General features: G+C 39.3%; 2 protein-coding genes across 6 annotated transcripts; one reads left to right on the forward strand and one right to left on the reverse strand.

Annotated features, from left to right (window-relative positions):
* Window positions 1-92: 92 nt before the first annotated feature.
* On the forward strand, window positions 93-1,718 carry Vkor (Vitamin-K epoxide reductase). The gene is made up of 3 exons (XM_066739107.1): window positions 93-403; window positions 822-919; window positions 998-1,718. The coding sequence occupies exons 1-3, from the start codon at window positions 225-227 to the stop codon at window positions 1,213-1,215; spliced, it is 495 nt and encodes a 164-aa protein (XP_066595204.1). The 5' UTR covers window positions 93-224; the 3' UTR covers window positions 1,216-1,718.
* chas (chascon) lies at window positions 1,630-17,593 on the reverse strand. Of its 5 annotated transcripts, XM_066739105.1 has the most exons (13): window positions 17,034-17,593; window positions 13,938-14,079; window positions 13,703-13,739; window positions 13,207-13,376; window positions 12,386-12,568; window positions 7,145-7,360; window positions 6,486-6,726; window positions 5,886-6,212; window positions 5,366-5,565; window positions 4,496-4,739; window positions 3,752-4,184; window positions 3,020-3,483; window positions 2,774-2,948 (listed from the first exon to the last, which is right to left on the reverse strand). In XM_066739105.1, the coding sequence occupies exons 2-13, from the start codon at window positions 13,998-14,000 to the stop codon at window positions 2,920-2,922; spliced, it is 2,607 nt and encodes an 868-aa protein (XP_066595202.1). In that variant the 5' UTR covers window positions 14,001-14,079; window positions 17,034-17,593; the 3' UTR covers window positions 2,774-2,919. The 5 variants fall into 5 exon arrangements, with proteins under 5 accessions (XP_066595201.1, XP_066595198.1, XP_066595199.1 ...); XM_066739104.1 differs by having other exon boundaries at window positions 1,630-3,483; window positions 3,752-4,181; XM_066739101.1 differs by having other exon boundaries at window positions 1,630-3,483.

Genomic DNA, 17,593 nt, shown 5'->3' on the forward strand with positions numbered 1-17,593 from the left:
CAGTTTAAATATTTAGAAATTATTGAAGCGGGAAGAAGTACTATGCATCGATTATTTCCACGGCGGATTATTGTTATGTGTCGCTGGTACACGCATGCGCACAGCGACATAATTCCAGTACGTACTCTGGAAGGGATCTGAAACTGAAAGAGAAATAAACAGGAATTGGTGGTTGGTCTGTAGTTGTAGTGGCGCAGTTTTCAGTCGGCGGCCGAACATTAAAAATGTCAGCTCGCGACTCCACACGGCGAATAACCGCCGAATTGTTTTTCGCCTGCATAGCTGGATTTTTTATATCCTATTATGCGTACACCGTGGAGAACGCTAAGGAGAAGGATGAGAACTATGAGGCTTTGTGCGATATCAACGAGGCCATCAGCTGCACCAAAGCCTTCCAGTCTGAGTAAGTTCTGAAAACCACACTGTTGACGGACCCCTTCACCCCCACTCCGCTCACCATCCACTATTTCCCCAACAGTCGCTTCCCAAACCTTCTATACGCTGGAATTTGAATTTTCACATCCAACCGTCTATCTGCTATTCGAATTATTAGAAGAAATTCTACTCCGATGACTGATAATTGCATCTGGTAACGTAAACAACATGACTTGTACGTTGGATACGATTTACTGTACTGTCACTTACCGATTAGATAATCTTAATGCATGTGATATATATACATATACACGCATATATATATATATATATATATATATGATTTCAAATAAAACACTGGTAAATTGTTTGTACATAAAATAATAAATGTTATCGATCGATATTTATTCTTATCTAATTGTTTGTTTTTCTTTTTCAATTTTCAGATATGGAAAAGGATTTGGTTTAATACCACCAAGCTCGCCATTATATTATCAAAATCCGATTTACGGGTTGATCTTTTATACACTGCTTTCTATGATATGTGGGTATTTGTGCTGCGGCAATGAATTTAACGATTTAACACTGCTCAATGATGTAACGTGACATTTCTCTTTTTTAGGTCTCTTTGACAACTTTACGAGCTCGATAACCGTAATAAGCATGGGAGTCGCATCGAACATTGCTTCGATTTATTTGGCTTATATCTTATATTTGTTAAAGACTATTTGTTTGGTGTGCGTTACCACTTACATTGTAAATATTTTAATTACAGTGTTGGCTATCAAAAAACACAAGTCACTCTTTTCCAAAGACTTACACAAAAAGAAGATAAAATAGATTAAACCACCAACTCTCCAACAGCAAAACCAGTAAAAATTCTCACTATTTATAAAACTATAGAATTTAAGAATTCTTGCAACTTTTCAGTCAATTAGAGCCGTAGAATCAACCAATTATACACTCGTTAAAAAATAATTTATTTATTAATAATTTATTTTTTTCTACAAGAAGCTACAGTAGTATTTTTTCATTATTGTTTTATAAATATTTTATCTATTTTTTTACCAATTTTGTTCCAAGTTGGAAAATATGATAGCGACGCGGTTAAAAGAATAAATTTAACAAGGAAAAATATTTAATAATAAAAACTACTTACTCTTTTATCATTGAAAACATATGTGGGGTCATCGAAATAACAAAATTAAACAAAGCTAAAGACAGAATTTTACAAATAAATGAATCGCCTAACATAAACAAGATTATTTTTTATATTTATTCGTCGATATACATAGATATATATATAATATATTATATATACAGTGTAACATAATATAAAACGTAACAATAAAACATACATATATAATTTATGAGTTCTACTTTCCACCCGGCAAGTTGTTGATCAGGTGTAAGTGTCAATTACGTAAAAACACGGATTTGGAATGGTTAGCACGTGTTGAATGATCTAAAATTACGATAGACACGCTTGCACATGTTACGGACCGGATCGTCGGTAGTTAAAAATTAGCATTATTCATTTGTTAATCGGGGATATCAATGTTAATCTGGAGAAAGCGCGCGCCATTAAAAAAACGATGAAAACTCCACGAGGAGTTACATTGTTCTGGATGAAAATGTTAAATCTTATAGAGCCCATCGAGGTGGTTTGTTTCATCATAATAATTGCCAGCAAGGACGATGCTGATAGTAATTGCTGGATGGACATATTGGGAACACGAAAAATATCTGGAACAGGTTTATGAAGGATTCGCGACTTGTTTGTTATAAACTGGTTCTCGTTAAGCCGAGGAATGATCAGGAATCCGCTGGACTTTCCGGGCACTCAATGACTGCTAGAACTGGTTCGTAAAATCTCTCTTATCCTTGAACCAAGCACGGGAGTACCGGGAATCACGAGGCATCCAGGTTTTTCCTGTGACTGGTACATCGGGATTCTTGGTTTTCGCAGAACTTTATTGGACAAGGATTGCCATTACGCGGTTGCAATGATGACAGGACTGGTTCATAAAATTCTAAGTATTTGGTAGCCTTGAATGAGTCCCTTGAACTAATCAAAATCTACAACTGACGTTACCCCGGAATCTTCAGTGATGCTTAATGGTTCGTAAAAGGACCCATAAAACATCTACAGGAATTACACTCATTATTTTCTTCTTTACGCTAATCATTTGATATCCTTGAAGAAGTGAATGGGTCAAAAAAGCTAAATAATGGACTTTTAGTACAAAAGAATTTTGTTCGTTTCTGTAAAATATCAAAAGTAAGAAGTATTGGATTCCTTGCTGAAATCCTTAATTAGAAAGGATTACAAAGTTCTCCCAAGCAAAAGTTTTAGTTATTTAATATTCGTGTCTGCTATCTTTGAATAAATCCCGATTGCTCCTGCTGATACTGGCAAGAATGCCAGGGCTCTTCAGGGGTGGTGTTTCGTCGAGTCTGTTCAACTGAAGATTGGAAGTGTATGGAATCTTAACCGGAGTTCTCTCCTCTTCAACGCTAAAACTCTTGCTTCTTGACAATGATTTATTGGTCCTTTCTGGTTTCACAGGGCCCTGAAGATTCGCATGATATATCGGACTTTGAGACGGCGACGTTATGTTCTTAATTGAAATATTGATCATACTTCCATATTTCTTGCTCTGATTGGTAGTTATTGGCGAGGATTCCCAGTATCCACCATTTGGTTTCATAGCAGGTGAAGATTCTCTGTACTTTCCATTTTGTTTCAAAGCAGGCGAGGTTTCCCTGTACCTGCCATTCTGCTTTATACCAGGCGAGGATTCCCTGTACCTACCATTTTGTTTTACACCAGGTGAATTTTCCCTGTACCTTCCATTTTGTTTTACATTAGTCGAGGATTCTCTGAATCTCCCCTTTTCACCAAGAATTGGTGACTCCTGAACAACTGTGATGGTTCTCACGTTAGGTTGATAAGCCTGTCGTCTGGATGCATGTGACTTTGAGTCTCCTGAAGAATGATGATTCCTTGGTAAGGTCTGAGTGGTCCTGTGATATTCCTCCCTCTCGTACTCGGTAGCCAGCCTACTAGTGGACTTGCTGAACCGGCCCAATGAATTTGAAGACACACTGAAAGCCGTTTGATCCATCAAGCTAAACTGCCAATTTTCACGCTCCTCGACCTTCGCAAACCTTTCCATCCCAAGTCGTATATGGTCAAGCAAAAGTGCAAACTTCCACCAATTTCAAACTCATCCACTATTCTTCAAGCTCCCTCTCTCCGCAAGTCGTTCTTTGCAAATCTTTTCGACTCTAATTCTCCTTTGGTCCCAAGTATCATGCAGCCTTCACCATCCAAGCACCCAGATCCTCCAACAAACAAACGCAAAAGCCTTACCTATACTCGTTCTCCAAAATTGACCTTGAGGATCGTTGTCTGACGGGTTTTTTGGCGTCTTTGTAGCCCTTTTCCCTGCCATAGATGCTACCACCGAACGGGTCCTCGCCTAGGTAATACCTGTGAACTGGCGGTGTTGATTCGCTTCGTTGCAACTGCTCGTGGTGCTCGTTTCTCATTGGCTTGGCGCTTTTGATCCTTGGGGAACGCGGTGGACGCTCCGGTGGTTTCTCCTTAGACCCCTCCACGTCGCACACCAATGGTATGTTCCGGTCTATTACATTATACTGCAAATAAGTCGGTCCATTGTCATCCGTCTGGGTCAATTGCGACGTGGAGCTAGACTTCTTGTTCTTTCGTTCTGAACTCGCCGATCGCAGTTTGCCTACCAATTTCCGGAAGGACTCGCCTATCTTGTACTTTGATTGACCTGCTGCAACATAATTTACAAATACGCTCAATGTTTTGAATTCTCGCCTTTTTATTTTTAATCTTATATAATCAATTCAGAAAATTTACACATCGTAGTCATTTGTCCTTTGTAGTAAAGCAGAGTACTGTAAACTATATTAACTAGCTTACAAGTTGATATGGAATGAAAAGTAAAATTAAATATTTCTTAGTATCAAAAGTTAATCGATTAGTATGGTATTTAAGTGCAACATTGAACTGGCCCGCAATCAAATATATTATTTTTTAAAAATTAAAAGTGAAGAGTTTATAACGAATTAAACTGCCATTTACCCTTGGAGGGTCTGGGTAGACTAGTGGTTTCATGGGATTTCTTCTCCTCGACGATGATCGGTACAATCCTGGGTGAAACTGATCTAGATCTCGGCAAAGATTTCTTTTTATGATTGTCGTAATCGTAGCCATTTTGACCTTGTACGTCCTTGCTTCTGGTCTCCCATGTCCTTTGGATGACGTGAACCGGACTTGCTGTTCTTCCCGTCTCATTTGTTGTACGACGCTCTTCCGACCTTGAAAACTGCAAGAAACACATGTGAATAGCGGAACAATAAAATTTTACTGGTAGAAGTGAGTGAACGACCTTATAACCCGTGACCCGGTAATAAAAAAGATTTCGTTCTTCTATCTCTTGCGTGGGAATAGCGAACAGTTACTGTTAACGCAAGAATCGACTAATTATGCACTGAGTCACGGAAAACCAATTGTTTTTAACCTGGTATTCGGAAGATTCGGACTCATCGTGATATCACATTCCAATTAATTCAAAGAATACACCTTTCCTACTTCAAGGTTCTGGGTAAACGCGAGTAACGAGAAATTCGGTCTCACCGTGGAATCACAATATAGTTGGTCCGAAGAATGCTATATAGCTTTTTTTACTACAAGGCCTCCAGCTGACACGAGTAATCACTCGAGACATTCAAATTCGTCAAGGTTTCGCGCTCAAATTGATTCGAGGAGAACGCCTTTTCTATTTCAAGGTCATGGGTCTTGAGGATCATCACAGTTTATGTACTATATAATAAAACAACGAATCGTAAAAAAAAATGGAAGATTCTGTTCTTTTCGTGGAAACGATTCAGAAACTATCTGGAATAATTTGATCATTTTTGAACAACATATTGAATTGGTTAAACTATTAACCTGCTCTCGAGCTTTCCGGCGAATCGGCGGAGAGGGTGTTCTAGGACGTTCCTGAACCTCTTGCCGTCTTACATGTTCATAAGTTCTTGAATACGAACTATCCGTCTGGTTTCTGTTTTTTTCAATATGTCCATTGGTACGTGGTGCAGCATCCACATAACGAGGCGGAGAACTTGCTTTCGTGTAATTATCTCGCTTATCTGTAAGACAGGTATGCTAATTAATTATAAATCAAGTAATGAGATCCTTCAAAACGAATGAATCAAACGAGTACTATATTTAGATGAGTTATAAACTAAAAGCTATAATTATATCAGGGGAAAAGTTGAAAGAAATGTTAAACGAGTGCTACATTGAAGCCGAGATAGTTAAATATGGAAATAAATAGGATGGATAATTAATTAATTGGAAGAGATAATGAATAATTATTAGAAAAATATAAATATATGTAACCGAAATTAATTGGCATAGATTTATAAAATGAATAAATGTCTTCATGAACAGGGGATGATGAGGATACCTTTAGTCTGGTGTCTCTCGGACCATTCGCTGATTCCATGAAAAAATCCAGAAGGGGAGGAGACTTCGCGAGATTCCCCATTAGTAGTTCGTTTTTGACGTTCTTTACCGGGATAAGATTTCATGGTAACGTTTATATAACTGGTGTTCGTCGCAGTTGGTACAGGAGAATCATCGGTGTCTATGGAACCGTGAGACGATCTAGATTCGCTACCAAAATGGCTCTCAAGCCACTTGGATGTCTCGAATTTTCTCGCTTCATCCTCCTCTTCAAGGTCCAGCGGCTTCTTCGTTAATGCGTCCTTTCTGCTACCCGGTGCACCTTCGCCTAGACCGCAGCAGCAATAATAAGAAAGAAGAATTTTAAATTCAACCGTGAACAGATCAACGAGCTCCAAGCTTCGATAATTATTAGTCGAGCAGAAGAAACAACGGCGTGAGAAGAAAACAGAATCTTCTTTGGAACTTGAGTAATTGACAAAAGAAAATATAGAAAACTTATAGCAAAATTATTTTCCACTTGGATGACCAAATGTGTAGTGATTGTGGAAAGAAGGAAAATAGAAAAATATTGGGCTCTTGGAAAAAATGGGAAAGTTACCAGAGTGTTTTCTGAGACGAGTGGGTCTCATAGCGTTCGGTGGTGGGGACCAATCACCGATGCGTTCGCCTTCGGTAGTCTCGGCGACGTATCTCATCTCCCGGGCGACCCTCTCGCCGCCCGAGATGTAATCCACCACGTCCTCGTCCCTCTTCTTCAGAAACCTCTGCGTGCCTTCCTTTCTCACCTCTGTAGCTTCGTCTTTTCCACTTCCGTCGTCTGGAACTTCGTCGTCTTTTATCTGAAATATACCGTTCTATTAATCCATCAATTCTGAACTACAACTTTTCTTTTATCTTCACCACCCCATTTTCTTAATAATACTTTCTTGATCAGGAGGAATATAGCATCTCGACAGTAAATAGTTAAAAAAAAAAGAAATACAAACCAAGAGATACTATCTACTTTTACACTAAGTTATGTCTCTGTGATTAATATCTGATATCATAAAATAGTGTGGTTTTGCTTATCTTTTTCTTGATAATGCATGTCTCAACGACAAATAATTAAAGAGTGAGCTTATCAACAACGCTATGAGAGAAACTAACAATTTTTAAGTCAAGTCAGAATGCTCCAATTAAAATGTTGTACTTCATTAATATTTGTTCTATATATAACAATAAAATTCTAAACGAGAGAGGTTGCTTCATAAATACTACCTCTTCGTGCTCGACCGTCTTTTTGGTCTCGGTGACGATGAGACCGTCAGCTTTCAGCTCCTTTTTCTCCAGTGTCTTCTCGGTATCCACGACCTTGTTCGACCTTGTCGTATGCTGTACGACTCTGGGACCAGTCTGGCTCGTTATCTGCTTTGAGGACTCAGCTAAAGCAACTCTTAGATCTCCTCGGTTGTTTCTCACTGCCCTTTGGTACAGCTAAAATCCAAACAAAAAGATTCACTTTCACATACAAAAAGAACAAAGCTAATTTTACAGAACAGAACCAAATTTCTTAGTAATAAATTCTTGATAATTCCAATCATCGGTATTGACTTAAACGCAAACAAAAAACCACACAAAAAGCACGTGACAATTTCGGTCCAGCCTCACGAATAGTAAAATCCTGACAATAATTAGGTCCACATTGAAAAATCCAGGAAAATGAAGCGAGCCCTACAAATCTCGAATATAAAGATCGTTTGTTGGAGCGACGAATGAAAATCACAAAAGAGAGCACGTGACGATTTTTATCCAGACCCACTGGGCATTCGAAGTTGAGACCAATGGCAATTCGGTTTCCGGAAACTGCACCGAACCAAACGTAGAATGAATTGAATCGTGTACCAAAGACCATTTGATCTGACCTTGAGGTGGAATCCGTCAGAAAACGATGAACGACGATTTTAGGATAAGTTCCTGTTGAAGAATGGAGATGCGTGGACGGAGGCTGACGGGTCTCTCGGAGTGGCTGTTGCGACTGCTTTGCCAAGGTATCCCGGCGGAGTAGCCGCCATTGGGTGAAGGGAGTGCAAAATCGAGAGATCATCGACTTCCATTGGCCCCCGCTCCTCTGCTGTTGCCCATCTCCTTTCATATCTGCCGAGTTGCTCCTTCCATCTCTTCTTTCTTTTTCTCTTCCCCCTCCTTCTCTCTCTTTCTCTTTCTAGCTATCTCTAACTACATTTCATCCTTTCTTTATCCTTCTCCCATTATCTCTTTCTCGCTCTTTCATCCTCTCTCGTTGTCTGTACCTGTCTCTTATAACCAAGTATTTCTAAGCCTCTCACTTTACGTTCCCACTCCAACTCATACACCTATTAGAGTCTTGCTTCTCCTGTAATAGGTACATCTCCTTCTAGTCTCCTCATTTTCTGTCTGTCTCTCTATCTCTCGCTGTGTGTCTTTTGCACTCGCTCTCTTGCTCGCTCCTTCTTTCCTCCTCTTACCTGCCCTTCTTCCAAGCTTGACCCTCTCCCCATACTATTCTCATTTTTCCCACCTCTCTACCTCCCTCTCCTTCTCTCTCCTTGTTTCTCACTCTCGATTGCAACCGAGCTCGTCTTCCTTTTCTACCTGGAATCATCTTCATCTCTGTTTTTTTTTTTATAAACGACTGATTTGCCCATGCAATAGCCTGTAATGCGTCACGTAGGAGGAATCATTTGACAGGGCGAGGAGAAGGGTACGGTGGAACGTGGATAAAATGGAAAATGCTAATAAATGCTCATTCCTCAGGTAATGTAGAGAAAACAACGATGATCGACGGTTAATGGAAATTGCAGATTTTTGACTAATGTCTGGTATGAGCAAAAAGTAGTGAAAAGAGAAGGGGAAAATACAGGTGTGTCGTAGTCGACTGATAAAGGTACCGAGGGTAACTGTGAAGGACACGAGGATTATGGGGTATGCGGAAGCTGGTCCTGAACGCTGAGAATATTAAAGGAGAATGCCTGGGATTGTTAGTGGAGTTAATCTCGGTTGTATCTCGTGGTGAGGAAAGAAAACCGAGTGGAAGGTACGATGAAGAGGATGAGGAAGTGGGGAATAGGAAGGTGAGAAAAGATGAAAAAAGACGAAAACATTGGAAAATAGAGGGGGGGGAAGGCGAACTAAAATGTAATAAAAAGTGAGAAGGTGGAAGTATAAAAGTTGGAGCTTAAAAACATAAGTGAGGATGGGGGAAAGAACGAGGAAGTCGGAGAAGAAAATTAGAGATAGGTACAGAACAGCGAAGAAAGAGAAGTACAAATGAAAATGAGATAATATGAAAGGAGATGGAGGTAAAATCTTAAACAATATACGTGAAGAAAAGATGGGAGAAGAAGTTGAGGGAGTATAAATAAGAAAGAGAGAGCGAGGATATATATAATATGAGAAAAAGGGACATAAACAGAGAACAAAGGGAATTATGGACGAAAATGCAATAAAATGTGAGAAGATAAGAGTAAAAGAAAAGAAGTTTGAAAAATATAAGTGTGTTAGAGAAAAAATGGAAAGGATGAGGGAGAAGGAGGAAATGAGAGAGGGTGATGAGAATATAAGGTAGAAATAGAAAAGAGAGAGAAGCACGAGCAAAAATGAGATAAAATGCTAGGAGATGGAAGTAAAAGAGGGGAGTTTAAAGAATATAATTGAAGATGAGAAAAGATGGGAGGAGTAGCTGGAGAATATAAGTGAGGATGAGTCGGGATGAAATACCGCAGCTTCTGAATTGCCAATCGTGAGAGGTTTTCTCGCGACGCTGCTTGGGGAGCCCCCATTTAGGGGAGCGTTGAACGAAAACGAATAATAAAGAAAATATAAAAGACCATGAAGAATGGAAGTCGCTGATTGGGAAAGAAGATGATACTGCCAATCATTAAACATCCTGAAGAACACTGTGTACTAAAAAGCAGAAGCATTCCTTAAGTTTTACGCTCATTTACTTCCTTCATTCTCATTTTTATCTTCTTCGCTTCTTCGAATCGCCAGTTTAGTTTCTTCGGCCAGTTCGTTATGCTTCTTCATTCCTACTATTCAATTTTCTTCGCTGCTTCATTTATCCATTTCTCTCTCCCATCCTTTTTCCTCATTTGTCTAAAAAAAAAAAAAAACACTTAATTACCGAGACCTTCATCCCTCGTTATTTACCAGTTTCATTAAAACACAATTATTTTTGCGCGTGGTAAACAAATATTCCCGTGAATAGCCAGTAATAATGACGTCATGGACGTCACAAGTATTTTAATTTGTAACAATTTTACCACAATTATAATGGAATGTTTATTAAGAACATTGGTCCAATAATACTTTGCAGACTAATTTTTGTTTAGTGCATTTATCTAAGTAGGACCATTAATGATGATGATAGACTTTACAGTGTAGTCGAGGAATAAGTTGTCGAGGTGGTATTTAACGGAGAATCCGTAGAAGCGAGGATAGCTATTGGCTATCCATGCGAAGCCGCATTGATAGTTGGCAGTCGACACGTCCCTTTCTCTCCGGGAGTTTGCATTACGTCTTCTCTGCGTCGGCAATAAAGGTCGCGGCGATTTAAGAGCGCCGTTAGCCTTCGGCAATAATTCACCTGGATAGAAAAGCGATCGCTAGACAAGCCAGTGAGCGTTGCGATATATATGCACTTGTCCAGCATCATGTGTGCGCATGTGCGTGTATGAGTGTGGCCACGTGCAAATATGCGCCGTGGCGGTTCCGGGACTGTCTCGAATGTTCACCTGTTCTCACTGAGAAAACTCGGTGAGCCGTTGGGACGACCATCTCGAATACCCAAGCAGTCCTTTCACAAACACCATTTTTTCCAGCTTTTCCTTCTTTTCCCAAGGAAATGACGTAACTCAGCCGCGAACGTCCCTGAAACTTGCAATTCAATCGGAATTCTTCCCCAAGTCCACTGCTATCCTCGTTTTCCTAATTCATCCATTTATCCACTTTATTTTGTCCCCTGTTCTCTCGTGTATCACTTTGATGGAGTAAAATCCAGTGAGTCGCTGGACGATCATCTAGGATGTCTTCGCGCACAAACATCATTTTCTATTCCTTTTCCCAAAGAAGTGACGTAACTCACCCACTGACGTCCCTGGAACTTACAATTCATTCTAAATCCTTTCCTACGACTACTACCAATTTTATTTTCTTAATTCACTCACTCGCTTATTTTTGGTATTAATTTTTCCGGTTTTTTCAGCAAACGTTTTCAACTTAGTATGACCTTATCATAAATTATGAATCTCACGGTCTGCATGAAGTGGATAAAGGGAGTGTAATGACGAGGAGGAATGACAGGATGAAATTCCTGAATACCTTGAGCAACAAAGCAAGGATAGTTTCGTAACAAGGTCTATTAGGCTTACGTTGAGGGGTCATACACGTCTCTCTCGGTCATTTCAAAAAAGCTACTCCCGAAAGAGCGAAACTCTCGGCATACTTGCGTGTCATACTGTATTCCGGTGAACCCGTGCGTTCTTGATTTCCAACGGGCAACCAATAAATATGTAGGTAAACAAGATTCCATCTAGGCTTTCTCGTCGAGAAAAAATGAAAAATTCCTTTATGCTCTCTTACAATGAAGAAAGCTGCATACTTCCTCGTTCAATGATCCTCGAATGGATCTCCAAAACCAGCTGCATTGGTTTGCCAAATCGACTGTTTTCTAATCCCAAAATGCAGTGCTACAAATTCCTTCCTTCCAGGACAATCAAAACTTCGGTGTGACCATTGTAAATCTTGAATAAAAAATGGAATATGATGGTGGACCAAATTGTATCAACTGGCCAAACTCGATGCTTTACAATCTTAAACTGCAATAATCCAAACTCCTTTTCTCCAGTAAAACAGTAATTGTAGCAAGATCGCTATAAATTGGTAAAAAGAAATATAACGCAATTTTCTAGAAAATTGCATCCATTTACCATTTACAGTTTGAATAATTCCATATATCAGAATACGGTACTGAACATTCATCGAGAAGCTGAAAAATATTATAGAACGTTTTGAATTGGAAACAGAATCATTATTCAAGGCTGGAGAGCAGTAATTATGATCGTAAAATCTGAGTGACAAAGGGCCTTTCAGATCTTCTCACTGGGAGAAGACAAAAGATTCCAAGAGGACAAAGATAATCTCCGACGTGGCGGTGAAGGAATAATGAAAGAACGGTAAAGAAAAGATGGGAAGGAATTTTTTCAAATAATCCCAGACACCTTTTTAAACCCAATTGGAATCCCTTTAAATACTCTGAAGTTACTCAATGAGGTATATCTACTGTTCAAGGCGAAAGAATTAGTGGAAAAATCGTTAAAACTGAAAACATCGTAATAGCAAAGATAATACTGCAATGTTTATTGGTTTAAAAGATACGAGGAGGAAGGGAGGGGAGATATGGAAGAAGATTTAGTTTGAGATAAAGAAGTAGGGAGTGGGGGGAGGCAGGTGGAATTTAGATGTGGGTGTGTCGCGTGTTACCTCGTCAGAGATATCGCCAAGCTGCTGCCGATCCTCCGTTTCCAAGCGTTCCTCGATCTCCTCCCTACTACGGACCACCGTCTCGTTTAACTCCTTCTGCACGACAGTCCCGTCGCTCAAACTTCCTGCATTCCTCGTCGACGGCCACTCCACTTCTTGCGGCTGGTCCCCGTTCGTCCGCCTCTGCAAACCATCAAATCCTCAATAACTCCTTTCCACCGTCTCCCATTTTATTCAAAACTCTCTTCTCTTTATGCAAACTCATTCCAATCAACTCTTATTTCTCACAGAGAATTCAACTTCTCCAATATCATTTAAATGCTTATAATAAAAAACTCAAGTTTAAGAAATATATAATTCTCCATTAAACTACACTCAACAAACTATTAAAATCCAATTATCCAATAGATAATGATTCCATCTAAATTTTTGTCTCTAAAAATTTGAAATGATGTAGTCTAAATAGTTCCAAAAGTAGTATTGATTAAAAAACTTTGTTTGTTATACATCTTCATTGATAAATCTACACTGAATTTTTGTCAGCCGAGCATGGAACGCTGCGATCCCAGTAAAATCATGCAAGTTGCGGAACAGACCACTCGAGGTCAAAGGAAAACCGATATTTGCATTCCATGTTGGCTTTGGATAAGTGAGAGGTGTATTTGTTTCAATGGGCTTGGCCATAATATAATAAAATGTCACGCGACATTTCTGAGAAAATAATTTTAATGCAAAATCTGTTTTGCATAGTTGAGTGATGTTTGATTAATATTCATAATCTGATAAGCGATTATGATCAACGATTAGGTTGCATTCGCTACCTCTTGAGTAGTGTGTTCTTGTTGTTCAACATCTTCTGTGGTATTGGTAGTGACGAAGGGTCCAGAATCCTCGACGACTTCGCCATCCTCGAGGACCACCTGACGCTTCACTCTGGTCTCGATTTGTCTGGTGGTTGTAATCTCTTTTTTCTTCCTGGTCTCCCATTCCTCTGCAAAACGGAAATGGTTTTAGGCGCCATTTTGGTAGCAGCTCGGGTGCGGCGTAAAGCTAATTTGCCGAACAAACGAACGTAAAAGCAAAGCCCGAGGTGAGGCGAGTGATTAAAAATATTTTTAGACTCGCGGCCTCCACGCCTTTGCGACGCTCGAAAGTCCCCCCTCCCCCCTTTCCCTCTTTCTCGCGCATCACTTGACCTGCGTGCAGGCGCGGACTCATCTTGCAAAATCCATTATATTCCTTTACTTTTGCTCCTTCCGTTCCCATTCTACTTCCTGAATTCCCAATTATACACTCTATTTAACTAAAAACAGTTACCTTCTTTCACCAAGGCCACGGAATTTTCTGGATCAATCTGGAAAGCGAAATTGTATTATTAAATAAATGCTCGACCACGTTAAGAGTGAAAATAGTCAAGATAATAATATAATGGACTATAAGCAGATTTATTGTTTGGTATATGAATTCCAAATTTGAAGTATGAAGTTTAATGTAATATGCCATATTTAATTGTATTCTAGTAAAATAGAGGGAGCTGAGGTGGCGTACTTACCAGAAGTGCTGGATGATTGCTCGGTGGTCGAGCCTCGTATCGGCGTGTCGAGATCACCTCCATCGTCTGTTCATGCCTGCCAATGGGTCTTCGTGTTCCTGACGACCCAACTTATCAGTACTTTCCCCCTCTGACGTCAAATCTAAACAAAAGAGACCCCTCAGTGTCATCGGTAGAGTATTAAAAAGGAAAGCAGCGCGAATAAAATAATCCCGCCAAATACACTTTTCAAGCTAACCTAACCTTACCAAATCAAGCCTATTTTCACATATCTTACACTTTCCGTTCTTCTCATTGTAAATGTAAACCTTGTGTTACGTTGCAGGCAACGAAAACAGATTTTTGCATTCCCACGTGTAAAGTTAAGAATCCCATGTTTATGTTGTGGAGGTTAGTGTGAATAGTATAAGAGCGCATACCAGACGAGAAATAACGAAACAGGTGAGGTGGTTAGATAACTCATTGACCCGGGAAAAATCTTCGATTGGAGAATGAGATTTAACCACCGGTTGTCGATCGGCTGTACGTGCCGTGTTATTTATCCGGCACGTGCATTGAGAATTATGCATTCTGCTAATCCCAGGTATTGCGAGACACCGTCGTGATAGTAAGGTAAATACAGTAATGAATACTTTTTATCACTCTAGTTCCTTGTAATTAACCAAATGGTTTATTTACCGTTATAAATTAGCTTATCGATCGGCTTATCGAATTAAACCATTAACTGAATTATTCCAGTTGGAAGCTGCGAAAATCGACTATTGGTAACCCTGGAACTGCCCTAAAAAAGGACATTTGCTGGATCGAGTGGGGGAAATGATGAAGTTCTCGCTGGTTTTGACGAAACCTGCTTATCGAGGGAGAGAAAATGGTTGACGGGTCGTATATGGTTGTCCATGACGAAAAAGAACAACTTATATGGTGAACGTGGTACGGTTGATTCGGCTACGAAGGACACCTCGCATCGGCACAGTTGCTTCTTTGGCAGTCGACACCACGACAACCTTATTGGTTATTCGTCTGACGTCATGAACTTATGCGTCATCAGCAAGCCAAATAACCAGCTTCGATAACGCCTTCGCAACGACCGATGATTTCCGATGATACAATTAAATATGGCGGCTGCTCTCCAATGACAATAAACAATCTCCTAATCTAGCCTCATTCTACACAAGTTCAGCTCTCTACTTCATAAGCGATCGCATTCGCTTCTTTGTCTACTTATTTATTTCCATAGTTAAGAGGATAGGTGACTCGTATATACGATAAATTAATTTTAATGATTATCCGCCATTGAATACTGGGTGCAGCCAGGAGTAGCGTGTTTCACAGAAATGGTGCCTGAATCACCGCTGAACGCATCGTGTAATTTGAATGCTCGTTGAAACGGAAGAAAAGCTTCGTGGAATAAATATGGAGTGAGGCAGGTGGCGATTCGTGGGGGGCGTGGGTGCAACTGGAGCGAGCACGTGCCCTCTTCAAGGACGTCGCCATTTTTAGTGAATTTTCTCACGAATTCCTCAACTCTCCCTCAACGACGCATGAAAAAAACATGAAATGCTTTACCCGAAATACAAGGAACGCACTGTGTACTTCAAGCTTTGCAGGTAAAATCAATTACGCAAGCAGCGAATTAGCAAGGATATTCTAACGTAAAAATTCAAAAAATCGAGCCATGGTGACTGTGGACAAGGATTCGCTGCTAACCAAAAGTGAAATTTTAGTGTAAATATGTATGGTCAAATTAAGATGCACGGTAGAATTTCTAAGGCAAATAATGTAAACAAAACTCGATACGTTACTATTTTTTACTTGAAAATGAATACTTCATTTTTATTTAAAAACGGCTCATCTACCTGGAAATCCAATATTATCATCTTTATTGAATTATTATTTCGAAGAATGGATATTCGTGTTTAGTAATGAACAAGTTTTTTTGGTCGACTCTATTTTAAAATTGAATAGAAACCAAAGCGAATCCATTTCAGTTTTCATTGACGGCTCGGAACAAACTGCGGTCGCGTTTATTCCAGTTTTTGCAACAATGTCGGCAATTTCTCTAATTCCCATGTCCGGCATCCCATTAACCGGTTTCTTGTTTCGTCGAATATCATTAAACGATGTCCGTAATGACAGTTCGCCTTCGCTCGGGGATTTTTCCGGCCTCCGGCATTTACGCTTGCATAGCCAATTAAGTATCACCTGAATTCACAGGTGCATGCCTTTGGACTACAGCGACATTAGCGACATACCTTGTGTTCCTACATGAATTATTTTCAACGGTTTTGATCATTTACAAACCAAGTTCGTATAATTTCTCCGATCAAAACTACAATCCGACTAATTTATGGAAATTTTATTCAAAACACGTTTTTATATGGGTGATCAAAAGATACTAAGAAACTGTGTTTCGTCAAAACGGCAGCATAGAGAACAAAATATGCAACAGTCGTCTAATCTAACGCCGAAAATTTGTTTTCCACTTTTTCCGTATAGCTGTTATGAGAGTAGCATTGTAGCTTCGTTACGTAACCAAAACACGAGGAACGATGGGAATCTTCTCACTAGAGCCAGGCACGAGTACCGAGAGTGAAATTGATGAATTTTCCATATTAAATTCCAGGAAGATTCTGCGCGAATAAACACGGTCTTTAGAACTAGCGATTGCTGTACACTCTCTTCCTTTTCCTCGCGTCATTCACGAACTCGGTAAAAGTTTCCTTTCGTCTCCAGAGTACATTCTCGGCATTATTATTTTCCAGGGGGGCAACGTACATTTACAATCTTTTGATCATTTGACCTTTATGTCATTCACGATCTCTGCAAATGTTTCTTCTCCAATGCGACCTCCCAATAGTACTGTATAATGACACTATATAGGAGAAGAATGAAAAATCATTGTAAAAAAAATATGCACCCATATATCGACAACACTCAAAGCAGTAAAATGAAGAGGTCCTACTATATTTTAACATCGAAAATAATATCTTTTTCAGATAAAATTTACATCTTTCTTTCTAAAATCAACATTGTTAGACTATCTGCATTTATTCTGTTTTAAGGGCAAAAAATGAGGAGAAACAAACAATGACTTACTGTTTGTTACGGCCAATTGTTTGGTCCAGCAGTTTCCGTTTCAATCAACAATGCCACTTTAACACGCCAATTCCCTTCCTTTCTATGGAATTGCCACTTGAAACACTCGCACTCCTCTCGTAAAGTTTCAAAATCAAAAAATCAATAGAAACTTATAGTATTATTATGCTAAATATTTTTCACTCTAGGTAAGTTTAAAACTAGAAAAAACTTGAACAATTTTTATTCGATTCTATAAGTAGAACGAATATGCGTTCATTGGTTCACAATTATATTTGACGTTTACAATCATTGTTTTTTTTATCATTCATTATTTATATTACATTTTTTTGCCAAGCTGATTATTATTATTAAATCTGCTTGAATTTCAATTACGTTTATTTAATCACCAAGTTATGGATGCGGAATTTGATAATTCGGTAAAAATTACTCTCTTTCTCTCTTCAATTGAATGTATTGCGCTTAAAGCACGAGTTGACAGGTGTGTATTGCGTTACTGGCGCAGATGATTTTAACCTGTGCACCGCCGGCGAGTGCCAGGAACTTTCTGACTTGGTCAG

Source organism: Prorops nasuta, unplaced genomic scaffold (genome assembly GCF_024137725.1).
Source record: "Prorops nasuta isolate Cenicafe-Biocafe unplaced genomic scaffold, Cenicafe_Pnas_1.2 PNAS00019, whole genome shotgun sequence".
Taxonomy (NCBI): Eukaryota; Metazoa; Arthropoda; class Insecta; order Hymenoptera; family Bethylidae; genus Prorops; species Prorops nasuta.